The sequence below is a fragment of the Plectropomus leopardus genome, chromosome 5 (genome assembly GCF_008729295.1).
Source record: "Plectropomus leopardus isolate mb chromosome 5, YSFRI_Pleo_2.0, whole genome shotgun sequence".
NCBI classification, from domain to species: domain Eukaryota; kingdom Metazoa; phylum Chordata; class Actinopteri; order Perciformes; family Serranidae; genus Plectropomus; species Plectropomus leopardus.
The window spans coordinates 3178019-3197429 of NC_056467.1; the positions used below are offsets into that span (position 1 = coordinate 3178019).

Below are 19411 nucleotides of genomic sequence, written 5' to 3' on the forward strand. Positions count from 1 at the left end.
CAAGATTTAAAACCACCAAACTCAGTACACTTGTCATTGCTTCTCATTTTATGACCTGCCCCGCCCAATATCCGCAATATTTTCTAACAAGATCACCCAAATTCACGTCCCAGGGGTCAACCTGGGGGACCCATGGGCTGTGGGTTGTCCATCACTAATTGCTAAAGTTAATTTGAGCATCAAATCACAGTGTTTCCTCCGCCGCGCTCCCTGTCTCTTAAGAACGCCTCGTGAAGAGGAGAGCGGGCAATAGTTTTGGAGACGGATCCCCAATCAGCGGCTGCAGCAACCCAAATCCAACCAATGCAAACCCCAAATCTGGGGGGTTGTGCAGCCCTGACTCCAGCAACCAGCCCACTGTGACACTCGGAGCAGGTACTGGTGTAAAATTGGTGCAATTGATGTTGCTACAGCTGGACAACATGGTGGCCAAACTTAAAACTCAAAGTACACGCCAGATAAATTTTTCCTAAAGATAGTTTCTGTAAAGTGATAAGTTTGGTTTTAATGAGTTATTCAGTTCTATCAAAAGGGGATTTTCCGCCATGATTGACAGTCAATTCATGCATTTGCATTCAGTGGGGGTGTGTGTGATTGGTGTTTTGGTGAGAGCTCCCCCATCGCAAATATCTTTACTGCACAGATTCAGGCTCCAAATGCAGTCGCCAATGCAAGAAGCTTAAATATCCTGGATGTGGGATATTTAAGCTTCATTTAAGCATAGCGGGGGTTAATGGGGGCGTGTTGTCCATGTGTATATACAGTCTGCTGGCTGATGTAGATCTACAATGAGATAAGATTAAGTAAATCATTGTACAGGAAACGATGGGTTACTGCATGAAGCCTGTTCATACACTTCTGTTTTTTTTTTTGGTGGGAGGCGCTTAGAACTTACTAACTTACTTACTACAACTAATTCTGCCTTGTTTTTTGCCTTTTCAGATTTGGGATACCCAAGCTTTAACTAAATGTATGCACTGATTAACAAAAAATCTATAACTGACATATGGAGTAGGTACAGATAATCTGGCATCAGCACCGTCAGTATTGGGTTAAATGATGTGTGTGCGTGGGTGTGTTTCTGTGTGTGTGAATCTGGTGGGTAAATAAAGGCAGGGTTTCTGTAGCAGAGCCTGTTCAACAAAGTCCTGACACTCATCCCAGTCAGTCATGGATCTCTCTGGGATTCCCACATGGACATGGACACTTTTTGTCTACCTGAGTTGGATTGGTGTGGGACAAGCGTCGGCTGAACCGTAAGTTCACCTGTACCGTCTAAAAATCTACAATTAGCAATTTTTGTGACATTGAGTTGAAAGCTTTCGATGGCAGGGATGCAGAGTATTGTTCCATGTTAGATCCAGAGATGCATCCAAAGCTATGTTGTTCAGGTTCTGGATCCTGTTTGGACTGTGGGGGGCGGGGGTCCTTTATAGGACCTGAAAGCTTTAGGCTGAACCTGCACCTCCATCCTAAATAAGACAATCTGGGCACATAGCCATCAAAACCATCTGTAAAGTCATTTTCAATCAGTTTACCCTCAAATTTTAACAATAAAGTAGCACGGTACAGTACGAGTTATTACACCTCCAGTGTTGGAAGAAGTACTTAATTGAATTCTTTGCTATCCATCGTATTAAAACGCTACATTTCACGTTGGTTAAAACAAACAAAAAACAGTTGTACTGCCAATAAAAGACATTGAAAATGATCTGTTGATTGTCACATTAGTCTCTTGTAGTCTGATGCTGTATCTCCACAGTGTTGCATCAGCTCTAGAAAAAGGTCCGGAAACATCCATTATTATTATTCTGGCATGGTGCAAAAACGCTCTGGGTTGTTTGCATTTCTCTAAACCAAAAAATCATCTTGTAGCAGCACTAAGAACAGGATGCAGTGACAGTGACCCAAAATGACAGCACACCTAATGAACCAGCCCAAAGGCCCGTTTCACACAGCACGCGACTTCGGTTTTCTCATGTGCCCTCTAGAGGTATCCTCCAGTAACACACGACGCATACAAAACCGCTCATGACGCAGCCTGACGCATATGTAACGATAAACAGCAACTATATCTCTGACCTAAATGAGATAACGAGGTCTGAACACACCAACTAAACAGTGTGCATTGTGATGTGGGACACTGAGTGAGGCAAAGAATATACTGGTTGTGTCCTCTGATAGCTCTTTTCCACCAACATGGAACCGGTTCTCTTCCGGTTTCTGACCATTTTGACCACAAATAAATTGGTTTCGAACCAAAGAAATTGGTTCTCAGCAGTTTTTCTTAGGACAAATTGTAAAAAGTTGTGTCTCGCAGGCCACACCAAATGAGGGAGATGTACTCAGAAGGAACTTTATCAAACTATGACTTTAAGTAAGAAATAAGGATGAGGTGTGGCGGTTTGAGTCGTGTTGTGGTGCAGGTGAATGGATGCTGTGATCGGTGTGTGGTGCATGTTGTGAGTGCAACGCAAAAGGAGAAAGAAAGCTTGATGCAGGGCGTCGAGGCTGCTTCTCAGCACGGCAGAAGCAACTTACGGGCATCCAGAGCGAGGCTTGGGTAACCAGGAGCACTGGAAGGTGTTCCCAATTATATGGTTGGCTCCAACGAGCCCAGCACCTGGAGACACAAAGCATACAACAGTATCTCCACCCACAGGACCCGACTGTGGGGCCGTCACAGCCACCATGGAAAGAGCAGATAGGAATTCCTAATTTAGACGTCGTTCCCTTTGATGTGTGTATGTTTCTGTGGCTGTAGGCACTACATGGTCATCACTCCTGCAGTTTTGGAAGTCGGAGCTAAGTCCCAATTGTGTGCGAGTCTCCTGCAGCCCAACGAGACTCTGGTCATGACCATCAAGCTGATTTCCCGAACCATGAATACAACCCTGCTGGAGGAAACATCCGACACAGAGTTTCATATCTGTGCTTACATTGAGTTTCAGGTCAGAAAAACTCTTTGTGAACATCTAAAATGTGAATACAAAACAGATTTCGGTTTATAAAATATATCTCTTTGTCACAGGCTCCTTCAGTGCAGGATAAAATGGTGCTGGAGCTTGAGGTGGAGGTACGAGGCGACACTTTTTACTCAAGAGAAGTCAGAAAAGTCCTACTCAAAGACTATCAACCGACGACGTTCGTCCAAACAGATAAACCTCTGTACCTCCCTGGACAAACAGGTAACGAGGGGATGCAGGAAAATGATACACACAGAGTGAATAAAGCCGTTTGTAACGAGTTCGTCACCTTGAGTTTAAGATTGATGATATAAACATGCCATTTCAATAGCGAAATAAGGCTTAACCCTTTGAATTCTGGATCGTCCTCCCTTTTCTTGTGCTGCATTCTGGTGCCTTTCATAAGCTGTTTGACCCTTTGAAACATAAGCAAACTGGTTTGATTTCTTATGATACCATGGTAAAATAGGTGATGACCAACTTGGCAAGAAAATAATTAGGAGGATTATTCGAAATTTTTCCAAAAAATGAGGAAAAATGTCTGAAAATTCTATTATTTCTTAAAATATTATTATTCCTAAAATCATGTTATAGAAAAAATAATAATAAAATAAATGAATTTATTTTTTAGTTTATTTTTTTTATTTATTTATTTTTTTAGCTTTTTTGTTTGCTTATTTTCAGGTAATTTTCTTGGCACATTTTTAATTATTTTTTTTTTAAAAATTTGTTGACTTTTGGGCCGTATCTACCTAAGTTGCTCATTGCTTTCTCCCTTTGTTTTGAAAGAAATTAAACCAATTTGCTCTAGATTCAAATGGTTAAACAAAAATCTGTGCTCTGATATTATTGTAATTCCTCATTTAACAGCAGTTGTTAGTTTCACTCAGACTATATATAAAGATGGATGATACATCTCCACTTCCTCCCACTGTACAAAAACACACAGCTGTCAATCATTATTTACCATTATTAGACATGTCCTAGGAGTTTTTAGTTTGGGCCATGTCCCATACACTAATATGGAGGGGGCGGGATTTATGACCTTTGCTGCAGCCAGCCACCAGGGGGCGACGGAGATATTTTGGCTTCATATTTGAGGAGCTGTTATGCCATCCTGCTTTATTTTACAGTCAATGCTCTCCGTCGTCTGTTGGGATGTTGAATGAGAAAGCTTCATGTGATCTCTGCGTTTCTCTCAGTGCATTTCAGAGTCATCACACTGGACACCAAGTTGAGACCTGTCAATCAGCAGGTGAGTATTTGACACCTCCGTGTTTTTCAAGACCTCACAAAAAAAACACACTATTAGTGACTCAGTCAGCACACCAGCTGGAAAAGTGGACTCAAACTTACATAATAAAAGGAAAAAAAAGTTTTTATTGATAACTTGATAGGGCTCTTTTGAAGCTTGAATGTCAATAGTACATCCCAGCCCTCGAGGTAAACCTGCCTGTCCTGAGTTTGCTTGTCAAATATTTTTGTCAATGTCGTGAATAACCCGTGAGTCAACTTTCTCAATCTACAACATTTTGGAGCAAAGAATCCAATTTAAAACTAGGATACTGATCTTCCCGACTATGTTTAAATATGAAGAAAGTTGCAATTTTATTTTAAAAAACAAACAAACAAAAAACAGGGTTACAACATGAGAAAACTTATTTGCTTGGAAACAATTCTGTTTTATCTTGTTTTTAATGTTCTTTAATGGTAAATATAAAGCTGTCATTTTAGTCAATTGTACATTGAGTAACATCCGATCTGATGATCTGTGCATCGTAAAAGGAGGAATGACTGTTTGTCACTTGAAGTGTAACATGTGGAAAGCAACACTAACACACTGGATTGTCAATCAAGAGACGTGTTGCAAAGTAACATTTTATTGAGTCTATTGTGAGTGAAGTGGTTTATGAGCACGGTGTTTCATTCATCATCAAGATTCATCATGATTCGGTTCACCACAACACAGTGCGACATGTTTCTGTTCGTTTTTTAAAAAAATTAGTAAATTCCAGAAAAATTATTTTGATTTTTTAAACATTTTTAATGTATTGAATTAAAACAACACCATAAAACATGATCTTTTTAAATAATGACGGAGCTGAGTGACCTATCTTCTGGTTTGTCTTCTTAGCAGCATATAAAATAAAAAGAGCTCCTTAAATTATACATTCATACATATTTCCCCCCATATTTTCCCAAGATAACAACATAATTAATTTGAGAAAATGTGCACAATAAATGAATAAATAAATAAATAAATAAAGAAATGACCCAAATAATGCTTAAAAATTATTGACAGTAAGGCTGGGGTGCATATGCTGCTGTGAGTAATAAGGAACAGGTGAACTGAGTTGCCTTGATGAGGTGGGCATAGCTAGATCTGAGGTGCATATAAAAAACAGGGTGAATGGAAAAATACTGAGAACTGGTGACTGGGCAAGCAGAAAATGAGTAGGCGACCAGGAATGCAGAAAATTGACAATTGTATTGAACATTATTTAAGCTGTATATTTTATTTTCGTAATGTAACAGGATGAGTTCAGAGAATCATTCGGTTTGTACTGTGTAGTGACCCGAAAGCCTCATACTGAACCGTTCAATACAACTGCATGTACTGCATGCACTAACGAGTCACAGACAACACAACTCACTTATTAAGAAATCTCATTTGTTTTCTTCTTTCAGTACAACATCATTGAAGTTCAGGTAAGAATCACATCCTAACATGCACTCACATTAAAGGACAGGCCAGACACTGGAATAAATGTATGCAGCTAATATGATGCTATTTTTTGTGTTTAAAAAAATCCCAACAACTGTGACATCATGTAATAAAACGTGCATTTAAATGCTTAAAATCCTGAAAATTTTAAATATTTGGTAGTTTTGATCAGGACTAAAGTTGATTAAAAGATTTAACCCAAAAAGTGGGGGAAAAAAAATATTTATTGATCTATTATTTATTTATTAGATATTTATTTATTTATTGGAACTGGACATATTTTGCCTTATGTGGTAGTACATTTGTACTCAGTGTATTATAGACCAATTGGAAAAACTGAAATTGGAATTTTTCGAGAAAAAAACCTTAAAAAAATCATGCCATATGCAGTTACACAGCCAAAATTATTGAAAAAACGAAAGTGAAATATGACCCAATTGGACAAAAATATCCATAATGATGCAAGAGGGTTAAATAATTTGAAGCATAGTTTGGAAGCTTTTTTTCCCTTGACATCAGATTTAAGGTATACAATTTCATTATCACATTATCTGAAAATGACCCAGCCTGTGAAGGAATTTTAATAGTTTTCAGTATTTATGTGTTTGTACTAATACTGAATATGAGGATCATGGGCTCCCAGTGTTTTCTTCCATTTCTTTTATTTAACAGGATGTAAGGGGAAACCGGATTGGACAGTGGCTGAATCAAACATCCAACGGCAAAATACTGCAGCTTTCTTACTCTTTGAACTCTGAGGCTCGTGAAGGAACCTACAGAGTTATTGTGGGAATCGATGGAAAAAATGTTATTCATCCATTCAAGGTGGAGAAATACGGTAAGTTGTTTTTTTGTGTGTTTTTTTTTCAGTGTTCATTGTTCATGTTCATTACACCATCAGTGTTTTTTTCTCCACAGTTTTGCCCAAGTTTGGCGTAACAATAAAAGCACTGGAGAAAATAAGCATCGCACAGGATAAAATCAAAGTTCAAGTATGCGCAAAGTAAGTAGTCTTGACTCCTGCCAAAATATGCTTCTAAACAAATGAATTTGCCTTTTTAAACACAACTCTTTTTCTCTCAGATATACATATGGACAGCCCGTGCCTGGCACCGCTGAACTTGAGATTTGTCGACCGCTGATAAGTAATTCTTATATTAATCAAAGATTGACTCTGGACGGCCAACGTAAGTCTGGTTGTGTCGAGCAAACATTGCAGGTATAGTTGCTATAGCTACTGAGTGTCATCTGTACAGTGTTATCAATATATCAGCCTCACATGTGATCAAATGCTTGAATACTTAAACATTAATACATCAGGCAAGATTCAAATGCAACTTCACGTCTGCAGCCACACTGTGAAAATGGAGCCAAAAGTTCCCTTTGTTTACTTTTTTTGTATGATATTTTCTTGCATAAATTGTCTCCTCATTTCAGCAGGTTGATAACTTTTTCTTGTAATGGTGGTATAATCAGTATTGTCTTTAGCTAACAAAATCATGGTGTCATGTGTTATGCAAAAATCCGCAATAACAATGTCTCTAACTAGCTGGTCACCAAGACAGCATACTGTCTGGTTTTGTTTTTATTTTGCTTGTTACAAAGAAAAGGAACATAATACATTAAGACATAATTAAACTAATATAACATGATAGTTATTGTAATTTCTAAAGGTCCAGTGTGTAAAATTTAGGGACGGATTTTAGCAGAAATGGAAAGAAATATTTCTGTGTTTATAATAGTAATAACTTTAAAATATGTTTTTTTTTTTTTTTGGTTTTCCTTGAGCTGTTTACGTCTACATACGTACACTGACTCTAGATCAGGCTGTTTGCCTTTACACACAGGCCACCATATTCTCCATCATCTTGGAGCACAGAAGATGTTCAGGCCGTTGCCATCTGCATCGTCACCACCAGATGCCACCAAAGTTTACACATCAAAGCTTTAAATCTTGGTCATGGGTTGGCCGCTCTCATGGAAAAGTAACACTTTAGATTAGGGGGCCGACAGATTATCGGCCCAGCTGATTATTGGAGCCGATATTTGGCATTTTGTTGATTATCTTTATCTGAGTTTTATTGTAATGGTCGCTGATAAATTAATTAATGAAAAAAAGTGTGTGTATTACACTCAGCCAACACCAGGGAAGACTGCAGTCTGCAATACATGCAAAGAAAGTGTCAGCATGGGAGGAACTTTTACTTTGAAAAACCTCAGGGTGCTGTTTTTATTTATTCATTTTTTATTTCAGTTTTCATTGATTTAAACAAAAGTTGCTGAAAAAAAGGAACTTGCTGTATATCGTGTTGAAAGTCTCAGTTTTGTGTTGGAGTTTGTTATATTCCAAATTCTCAAAATATTTTTATTTTTATTGTAAATGCATATCTGTTTGAAATATCAGCTATCAGTCTCATCAAAGTACTAGTAATCAGTATTGGCCCTGAAAAAACTAACATAGGTCGACCCCTATTGTAGATCTTTAAAAATAATGTCAGATTAATGTAAAATCAAAGTTTTTCAATGTTACACCTTTTGACTTTAAACCTTTACATAGACCACATTTTTAAAAAAAGAACGCTTTTGACTTGTTTTGCAGTTTGTTTGTTTTTGTGTCTTTTGTCTCACACAATCACAAACTCTGTTCTCATTCCCTTTTTGTTATTTATGCCGTACTTTCTAGACAGACCAAAGTGGCTGTGCTACTTTTATCTTCAGCATGTCGGCTTTCCAACAACCAAACTTCCAAAACATGTTCCGCCATTTTTTACGGCCAGAAGATAAACTGTTTCTCAAAGCCAAGGTGAAGGAGGATGGGACAGGTATGTTTTCAGTTATCTTCAGAAACACATATATTTTAAATATATATGTGTGTGTTTTTAAAATGTTTCACGCAGTGTTGTAACCGGGAGCCTTTTCTTGCAGGAATTTCACACCCACAAGGAAAAACGATAGAGATTTCTTATGTCATCGGAAAGCTATCTTTCATCGACACACCCAAGATTTATGACCGAGGATCAAATTTGGAAGGAAAAGTGAGTGCAAAAGGTGTGATTCTGTACACAGTAAAACTGAAACAGTGATTTTTCCTAGTGACACCTCTTTGCTGTCTCAATAGGTTAAAGTCGTTGACTTCACTGATACACCCGTTCCTGACACGGAGGTCTACCTGTTCAAGGGTGACGTGAGGTCATCGCACCTGTTACAGACCCTCATCACTGACAGTGACGGCGTCGCAGCTTTCTCATTAAACACAACGGGCCTTAATGGAAACATCAAACTTACGGTAAATGAATGTAAACCAATGTCTCCTGTCACACTAGTACCGTTTAATAAAGCTACATTTGGTTTTGTCGCTTCAGATACACGTTGGTGACGAGCTGAAAATGCTGGTGTTGATGTATCTTACTAGTTGGCATTTATTTATTTTTTCCAATTTTGATTTTTATTGATTCTTTAAGAAACCAGGAACAGCAACATTGATATTGTTCGATAATCACTCACTTGCTCCGTAGAATAATAATCAAAATAAAAGGACAATATAGTACAATTGAATAAGTGGAAACATTAACAAAACCAAAGCAGTACGTATTGGAAAAGACAGTTACATACATAATCATGTACAGATATAGTAAAAGAAGAAGTAAGTAAATGAGGAAAAAGATAAGAATTATAAAACAGTTAATAAAAAAAATAAAAATATATATTTCATATATATTGATTTATAGACTGTTGAATTGTTGGCACCTTGTAACTTTATGTTGCTATTTTTGCACCTTGTTTTCTTATTATACTCGGCACCTTGTTTTTTCTTATTCAATATCTTTTATATTTGTAATAATTTTTTACTATTATATTGTTCTTTTGCTGCTTATATTGTACCTCATAGCTGCTGTAACACTGCAAATTTCCCCATTGTGGGACTAATACAGGATTGTCTTATTTCTTAACTACTAATGCTAAAAATGATAATTATAAGAATAAGAATATCTTTGGCATTTCTTAAACTTGGTGCCAAAAAAATAAACAAAGTCCATTCTTCTGCAAACTTATGCAAAATATCTTTCAGCTACATTTTTTTGCAACAAAACACCAAGTAAAATGACTTGTATGTGTAAATGTAATTGGCATTAAAAGCCTGATTCTGATTTTGATGCCTCCTCTCTTCGCTGCAGGCTCGCCTTACAAAAGCACCACAGCACTCACCTCTAACTCCACATTACGAGGCTGCAGTTCACACCTTGTCTTCGATCCAGTCAACTTCTAAGTCTAAAACCGCCAGCTCCCTGAAAGTGAAGACGAAGAATAAACCACTTCGCTGTGACAAAGAAGAGACCATCTCCATCCAGTACACTATAGTTACACATAACCAGAACACTGTGGATGTGATGTATGTGGTGAGTCCTGGTGGAGTCGCCTGTTCCTAAAATATCTTGAACTATCCTGTAGCTCTGGTTCATTTAAGAGACAGTGATCTATTAACCCTTTAACAGTCATGATAAGAAATACTTTTGCAAAAAATTATACGTTATAGACCAGGCATCACCAACTGGCGGACCGCGGTCCAGATCCAGACCAAAATTTCGTCCTATCTGTACCTGTGGCCAAGTTGTAATCAATGAAATGTAAGAATGAAAACAATATATTTTAAGGAGTTGTGCTGGGAAATTAATCAAAAATCAAAACCGACATAATCTTGCGCATGTTGGGTATTTCGGTTATTTGAAAATTCTGTTAACCCTTTTCTCACCGGGGCTGCCAACTCCAAGCATCTGCCCTGCGTCTCAGGCTTTTGGGCTCTGTCTCACGCTCTCATGACACCGAGAAAAATCTCATGCCAGAACACAGCGAGGGCAGAGGTGGACATGTCCAACAGCCCGCTCCAGCGCATGGACATGTGCGACAGCCCGCTTCAGCACGGACGTGTCCGACAGTCCACTCCAGCACATGGACATGTAGGACAGCCCGCTCGACCTCAGACATGTGCGACAGCACGCGGACATGTCCGTCAGTCTGCTCCAGTGCACGGAAATGTCCAACAGTCGCTCCAGCGCGTGGACATGTGGGACAGCATGCTCCCGGGCGTGGTCGTGTGCGACAGCCCGCTCCAGCATGTAGACATGTCCGACAGCCCGCTCCAGCATGTAGACATGTCCGACATCCGCTCCAGCATGTAGACATGACATGTCCCGACAGCCCGCTCCAGCATGTAGACATGTCCGACAATCCGCTCCAGTGCGCTCGAACACACCACGGTCAAATGAAACTGTGTCAGTGAACTATCAGGGTAATAAACAAACCACAAAAAAGCAACAGCAAATAATCATACGTTAATCGTAATTGAGGTAAAAATGTTCAATTAATCGTGTTTCTGATTTTAGGTATTAGGTTCGGACCTTTGCTGGGAGGAAATTTTAGCAACTGGATCAAAAAAATAATTGTGAACCAAAAAAAAAAAAATGTCAAGCATGGGGTTACAATGGCTTTTAAAGGGTTATTAAGCGTTAACTTCGAGATAATTTGTTTATAACTTGAAATCGCTGCTGTGAGGTTTTACACAGCTTTATTCCTTGAAAATATTTATTTTTGTCACTAACTGTCTAGGCGTTATCCAGAGGAGAGGCCATTGTGATTCAAGGATTTAAAAAGCTTGCTGTGCAGAATGAACAAGGTGAGTAAAGATTGCTGCTTTAATGAGTTTAGCTGTATACTTGTATCCACTCAGGTCCAGATTGCTTTGTACAAGTACTTTGTTGTCTCTTTTATATTTGATTTACCCTCGACATTATAAAACATACACCCAAAGCTGTATAATGATCAATATACTAGCTTTGTGTTTGTTGAAAGTGTAAGAAATTGCTAAAATATTCCAGTATGTAACCACAATTTAATGCAGAAGATTTAAATCCTTGTCTCTTCGCCCTATGTGTATATATATATATATATATATATATATATATATATATGTATATAGCTGAAAAGATTCAGACTGCTGTTTTAATGATCAATGGATACATTTGAATGATGTGTTGTTTCAGTGTCTGAGGGTGAGGTGTCCTTTAAGTTGAAAGTGTCTCCAGACATGGCTCCAATCGTTCAGGTTGTGGCTTACGCCGTCCTCTCCAGTGAGACTGTGATCGCCAACAGCGCCGACTTCTCCACTGAGAAATGCTTCAATCACAAGGTGAGAGAAAGACACGTGATGTGCCTCCGCTGTGTGAGCCACAGCCGGAGACATTGTGTTTTTGGATTGTCCCTGCGTCCATCCATGTTTGTTTGTCCATTCGTTCTGCCCAATCATGTGAAAATCACTTTTTGGTGTCTAAAGGTCACTCTGACTTTGCATCCATTTCAGTCTTGTGAAAGCAATATCTTAAAAACACCTTGAGGAAATGTTTTTCAAATTCGACACAAACGTCCACTCAGACTTCACAATGATTATAGGGAATCTGGTGACTGAGGGTCAAAGCTCAAGGTCAGTGTGACTCATAAAACATGATTTTTTGACTCCATCTCGTGAATTCAGATGCTAAAATTTCACACAAATGTCTACAAGGATAATATCAAGAAATTAGGTCAACTTTTACATCATAATGTTTTGCAAAATCATTTTTTTGGCCAGTACTCAACATCATATCTGAGAGGGAGGTCTGATGCTGAATTGGTGGCACTAATCCTGGGTGCTGCAGCTTGACTGGTTTTTGGAGGCATACATATGCGTGGCTGTGACTTTAGCAAACTACTGCTTTACACGATGACATTTGGTATTTATTGTGCAAATGATCAAAACTGCTGTTTTTCTGTTGGAACATCGTAGTCTTAACCAGAGATGGAAATTTGCACCAGCCACTCGCCAAATGCTGGTAAAAATACAAATGGCTGCTAGATTTGCTTTACTCACCAGCCAATAACATAGTTTTTACATTACACAAAATTATATGAAAATAACAGAAAAGTAAAAACTAGAAACAAGGAAATTATCTTTACAAAAGTGCTGATAAATATTTTTTATTTTTGCAACAGAATTTTAAATATATGAATATAAATGTGTATTTTCTGGACATATTTCCTTTGTATTTGATCATTTTCTATTAATACCAAAGAAATTCAACCAATTTGGTTGTATGTGTGTTATGTTAATAAACTATAATAACTGTATGCAGTTAGTTTAACTTGTTAAAGTTTCTCATGTGTTTAATTAATTATTGGGCTAAACTGTGTGTGTGTGTCTCAGGTGTCCCTGGAGTTTTCTCCGTCCTCAGCTGTCCCAGGAGAGGAGACCACCCTGCAGGTGACGGCTCAGCCAGACGCTCTGTGTGGTGTGAGCGCCGTCGACCAGAGCGTCCTCATCAAAGAGCCGGGGAAGACTCTGGATGCAGACAAGGTAACTGCCGGGATCTACACAAATACACAAATAATCGTAATAATAAAAAGATGAACACGTTAAAATAACAAAACATGAGGTCAGTCCCAGACGGCTTAAAGGAACACTTCACCTATTAAACGACCTTTTGTGTGTCAGTTACACACCACGTGTTACGCTGATTTTGAAAAGAAAACTTTGTAGTAAATGGGGTCATCTTAACAAAACTACATCAGAACAATATCTCACACAACTACTGCAGTATAATGTAGTGAAGTATATCATTTATATAATATTGGAGTAGTGGCCAAACTGTTGAATTACAACTATCAGATTTTCACGTTATGACATGTGACCCGAAAAGACTTTTTTCCCAAAGAATTACACTGATGTCAGTCACTGAATGCATTTAGTTTAGCAATTAAGCATTATACGAGTTAAAGGGCCATTAAAGGATTTTTTGTTTTTGAGACTTTGAGAATGAGTTAATTAGAATTAATGAGTAATATGAGAAAATCAGTCGTAATATTCAGAGAGTAAAGACAGTTTTATGATAAAAAGTTGTAATTTTACAAGGAAAAAGACGTTTTCAAGCAAAAAAGTTGGAATTTTACGAGAAATAGGATATTATATTACAGAAATAAACATATATACTATGAAATATATAAACTTTAAAATATAATAAGCTATAAAACAAGCAGAGCACAGGCAGCCTCCTTGGCAACCACTGTCCCTGGTGTCACGCAGTCAACTGGCCAACGGATTTTTGAAATGAGAAAACCAAAATTTGGGAAACAAGCTGTTTCCCTTATCCCATTTCGAAATAGGCAGACAATAAAAACATTTAAAAAAACAGCTTGTTATCTGATTTTCTTTGACGTGCTTATGAATGGAAATCTGGAGTTAAAATACGTTTGTGCAAAACTTGATTTTGATGTTTAATTTAATTTGTTGTGACCCGTAGTTGCTCATACGAGCCGGCTTGCACCTCGCGGTTCGCTCTGCCTCACCCTCGGCTTATGAGACAGCTTTTGCCGTGAGGAGACGGACTCGCTGTGGCGGCTGAATTCAGCCAGAGCTAAACTGCTAAGCCAGCGAGAGCTGTCAGAGCGGGCTGGTGTCCACCTGAGCATGCTTTTTAACATCCAGAGTGCAATAATTAAATGTTGGCATCTATAATTTCAGATATTTAGCCTGTTGCCTGTCAAGAAAGCATCCAGTGTTCCACGAGAGGTTAAGGATCCTACGAGATGCGTCAGTGTGGGACATAGGAGATACAGGTTCTTTTCCCGAAGACGAGAGTGGAATTATGAAAGCAAAACAGATGCTTACGCAATTTTCCAGGTGCTTCTTATGCAGCATTTTCTAACATGCTTTTGCTAAATTTAATACAAACAACTTCATAAGTATCACTGATGCAATGATGCACTCAGGTCTGCAGTGTCAAATTAAAATCTTGCTGGTTCATCTAGAGTCTGGGACTGAACGTAGCAACAAATGTGAGAATGTCATCATGTGAAAGAGACATCCCTGGTAAGACTTTTGGTCCAAGTGAACCATAGTGACTGTTTATCAGGATAATACGAGCCGAAATCATGACTCTTTCTGTGTGTTTGGTTTCCTCAGATTCTTTTCCATTGCTGAAATATGCAAGGGGTCATAAAATGTCCCGCGGTTCACCGCGAATTGTGAGTTCAAGCCCGATCCGTCCTCAAGCTGCTCCCCCACCGATAGAGACAGTCCGCACTTTCTTCCCTGAGACTTGGATATGGGACCTGGTGGATGTTGGGTGAGTGCTGATCGAAAGCCGTCTTACACGATGTGATTTGTAGGCTCGCACACTCCAACAAAAAGGTCTCTTTGACACCAGAATGTGGCTCTTTTTACCATGACTGACCCTTTTTCACTGCTATAAAGATGTGACTCACAGAAATAGTATTTTCTGCATCATGTCAGCAATTCAGTGCAGTAAAAATACTACATGACTTTATGTTTAAAGTTTATTTGACTATGAACCATGATGATGTATTAAGAGGGATTTTTGGGGTTCTTTGGGGTTCTTACTCATAGTTGGTGTATTAAATACAGTACATGCTATTTTGCATGACTCCACTTTGGAGAAGCAGGCTGGAGTCCGACACTAAAGCCAAGCAATGAACTACAGCGGATGGAAACAAAACATTTTAGCCACCTAAAAAAAATCTGTATCAGTTTGAAGGGAAAATTTAATTTCAAATTGTATTGTTTTCTGTCAACCAGGAAAAGTTTTTGTGAATCAATCTGTGCAGTTAAACTATGGAACAGTTTAAATGTAGATCTAAATTACAGAAACCCCTGTAAACTGGGTGTTTACAAGGGTTTCTGTATATTTATTTGGTTATTTAATATTTATTTATTTATGCCTGCTTTGTCTTTCTATTTTTCTGTAAATAATGACGAAAAATTGGACAAATTTAATTTTGAGTATGCGGATGTATGTATATATTTAATTACTTTCAGTATAGTTTTAAATGGTTGGGTTTATGTAAATATGTAAAGCAAGTCCTAATGTATTTAACCATTTCTTAACTTTGTTTTTCATTGCCTTTAATTATTACTTTTTTGTCTGTCTGTTTTTGTATGATATTTTCTTTATTTCCATTTTCACCACTTTACTTTGCTCTCAGAAGTCACAAAATAAGGCAAATTAAATAATTTTTGAGGCAGCAGTAGACCAGCTAATGATAAAGGACACATTTTAGTGATGATAACAGTTAATTGATGATTGATGAATCAATCATTAAAATGTAATCAAACGTGAAATTTAATCTATTAATCAATAGGCTTTGAAATACTGTCAAAATATATGTAATATGTTGCTGTGAGCTTTGACTGAGGAAAAAACAGGTTTGTGTGAAATAAGCAAAGTTTTTATGTTTTTTCAAATAACGATCAGTTGTTAATTTTACCGAATAATAGATTAAGGAAAGTGCTTACAATTTGCAACCCTAATAAACTTAAACCAATATTGATTTTTTTTCTTTAGATGGCTGAAATTCGTTTTGTTGCCAACTCCTCCACAGCAAACATTGCAGTAGTTTTCTTGTTCTCCAGCCTTCTTCTAGAAATTAGAGGCGTACCAACTGACGTCTACTGTATGTCATATGCTGTTTAAACATAAGCGCCCTATAAAACCTCAATTACAAAAATCTGAACTATCCCTTTAAGGTAAGAAAACAGAGTTTGAGTGTCTTCTAAAGGTGAGAAAAAATGTCAAAATTAGGGCCGTTCCATAACTTTATGTGACTATGTTTGAAATGTATGTGCCACACATGGGTTTTGATGAGTTTAAAGGAACAGTGTGATTTATTTTCTTACATATCATTTTGTTATAATACACTCTCCGAAATGTTCTCTTTATTTCACCTTCTCACATCATCTCTGAATAATCTGAGTTGTGTAAAAGTTTACCAAACTCACCGTGTGTTTGTGTGTATCTGCTTATTCAGAGAAAAAGGAACGAAGGATGTGTCCCTCACTGTCCCAGACACCATCACCACCTGGGAGACGGAGGCTTTCTGTCTGTCCCCTCAGGGTTTTGGCTTGGCTCCTCGTAAGGAAATCACCGTCTTCCAGCCTTTCTTCCTCGAGCTCAGCCTGCCCTACTCCATCATCCGAGGGGAGCACTTTGAACTGAAGGCAACCGTCTTGAACTACATGCCCAGCTGCATCATGGTAGTGAATACTCTTATTCTTAAAATACTGCTGAGCTACTGAAGCTGTTGGGCTGCAAGTTATTAAAATGCAAGTGGTTGATTGTGAGGCAACATGCTGAGTTTTAGTAATTTAAGTAGCATCAGACCAGCCATGTAATACCCTGTGCACTGACTCAAAAAAAGGTATTTAATTAGATCTTTATTTTGAAAATAGCAACCAAGATAAGACACAAAGATAAAATATAAGCAAGAAAAGCCATCAGAATGCCCATCAGACATTTTTAGTACTTAAGTGAATACAAACATACCCCCTTTAAAAAAACAGAGTACATATATATACACATAACCTCTAAGTCAGTACCAATGGGATGTATTAAATTGTAAAGCCCTACATATGATTTATTGCTCACTTATTTTACCATACATGACTTACTGTGTAGAGCTTTTGGGATCGACCTTTAATACAACTATAAACTCAATAGTTGCTCAACAAAAACGAGCCATACAAATCATTAATAAAACTGATTATTATGCACACACAAATCCACTGTTTTATGAAAATCAATGACTTGTTTTATCATAAAATAATGTAAAGCATTTTAAAGCAAAATCAGTGTCACTCTCAGACTCTGTGCAAAAGTTTTTTTTGATACAAGAGAGCAAATTTATCTGAGAGGTGTGTCTAAGTTTACTGTACAAAAAGCTAAAAGGGGAATTAAAAGGACGTGTATTTCTATTATTGGGATCAAATTATGGAATGATGCAAGTATAAGTTTAAAAATGTGTAATTTACTTTTGTCAAAGATGGTAAATGATTGTCTTGACATGTTATGCCTTTATTATTGTTTAAAAAGCACTGCTGACACATGTTTATGTCACACTAGAGGTGCACGATCACGAGTTAAACGTCACGCCTGTCATGCCTCCTTTGATGGCGGGACGCCATGATGCTGCGTGTGATCACACACAGGAGTGAAATGATGCTGCCGTCGGTGTTGAGGTGCTGGGGTGACTGCATTGCGGCTCTACAGCGTGATCTCCGTGTAAAAGCAGCTAAGGTTATAATGAGGGTCTGTTTGGATGGACTCTGTTTTGGCGTCAGCCTCAAGTGGTCGTTAGAGGAACTGCAGTTTTTGATACTTCTGCATTGGCGTCACATTTTAGCCGCGGAGGTTTCCGCTTTGTTAAAACCTGAGGTGATGAAATAGTTACGTCATGTATTGTAACTCTGTACGCTTGGTTTAAACATTTCTATTTCATTTTGTAAAATCTGATATAACATATGAATTAGTGAGCTTTAGTGGTGTCGGTAGTTTTTAGTTTTATCCTCGGTGAGAGCCGCGCTCGCTGTTCACCTGTGCCTGCAGTCTTTATGAGCCGATCACCTCCTCCTGCCTTCAACATGAGAGTGGTATTGATCCTATCCTCCAACTCTTAGAATAAAAGTGAATAATTACAAATTTCTTCAACTGTTTGTTTTGAACAGGTCGCTGTGACTCCAGAACCCACCCTGAATTACACCCTGACCCCCCTCTCTGCTGACCAGTACACATCCTGTTTGTGCGAAAATGAGCGCAAGACCCTCAGCTGGTCAATGGCCCCCTCAGTGTTGGGTAAGGACGGTCACACCTGTATCCTTGTGTACAGATTTCTGTGTGATAAAATTGCAATGTCATGTCAGAAAATATCAGATTAAATTAACAGCAGATGACTTGTGGTTAAAGACACCAGTGCTTGTAGTTTGTATCAGTCTTCACACCTAAGATAATGTCCTTTTATCCTTATGAACTGTTTAGAAACATTGTGTGTTTGGTGTTTTTATTTTTTAGGGGTTGTGAGTGTGTCGGTACGTGCGGAGGCTCTTGGATCCCAGACTTTATGTGACAATGAGCTTGTGAGCGTGCCAGAGAGAGGTCGCATTGATGTGGTCACACGGTCTCTCATAGTCAAGGTAGGACCCTTACTAACAAGATGAAACAGAAAAGTAAAATCTTTTAGCAATATCTTGTTTGTTTGTAATCATGATATGACAGAAACTTGATTTCCCTCCTCCTTCCCTCTCAGGCTGAAGGAACTGAGATGACAAACACCTACAACTGGCTGCTCTGTCCAAAAGGTCAGTGTGGTTTAGATCCCAGTAGCTCACTGCAGCGCCCAATTTAAAAACTGTTATGTCCATTCACTAGAAAGCATGTTGGTTTAACAAATATTCCTTTCTTTACTTTTACCATCTTTTTATTGCAAGACAGTTGTTAGCAGACAGTGTAAAGTTAACGTGTAATGTCGATATTTTCTCACCAGGACCCTGTTTTCTCATGTTTTTGTGTCTGACTATTGGAAACATAAGTTTGTAATTGGTCAAATATTGAGCGAGACCACAGCAGCTAGCTGCAGTGAAACAGGCTGCAGTGTAACCGCTCAGGGCCTGTTTGCACAGCCGGTTTAATAAAAGTACTTGTTTTTTGTTTCTGATGTGCACAGTTTTTTAAGTGTCTGACAACTCATTTAACCAGGAGCCACTTTAAATTTGCTATCACTATTCCCTCCAGACCCCATTTAAATAAACCGTAATTTTACTTTTATAAAACATACTTCATTCACCGTTGACAGAAACAAAATAAAACTCACAAAACTGTCTTGGTTCATCTTTCAGTAGTTTCAA

The 19411-nt window shown here is 38.2% G+C and overlaps 1 protein-coding gene across 1 annotated transcript in view; it reads left to right on the top strand.

Annotated features, from left to right (window-relative positions):
• The first annotated feature begins 1020 nt into the window (after positions 1–1020).
• The window catches only part of LOC121942810 (alpha-2-macroglobulin-like), a 28279-nt gene continuing 9888 nt past the window's right edge, over positions 1021–19411 (top strand). Inside the window, 22 exon segments of the mRNA XM_042486075.1 lie at positions 1021–1256; positions 2765–2951; positions 3032–3188; positions 4169–4221; positions 5655–5675; positions 6364–6529; positions 6610–6694; positions 6775–6910; positions 8375–8513; positions 8617–8726; positions 8810–8977; positions 9867–10088; positions 11296–11362; positions 11730–11875; positions 12926–13075; positions 14240–14398; positions 14527–14587; positions 14681–14843; positions 16543–16768; positions 18236–18362; positions 18579–18700; positions 18814–18865. Coding sequence (XP_042342009.1) covers positions 1171–1256; positions 2765–2951; positions 3032–3188; positions 4169–4221; positions 5655–5675; positions 6364–6529; positions 6610–6694; positions 6775–6910; positions 8375–8513; positions 8617–8726; positions 8810–8977; positions 9867–10088; positions 11296–11362; positions 11730–11875; positions 12926–13075; positions 14240–14398; positions 14527–14587; positions 14681–14843; positions 16543–16768; positions 18236–18362; positions 18579–18700; positions 18814–18865 — 2803 coding nt within the window. The 5' untranslated portion in view covers positions 1021–1170.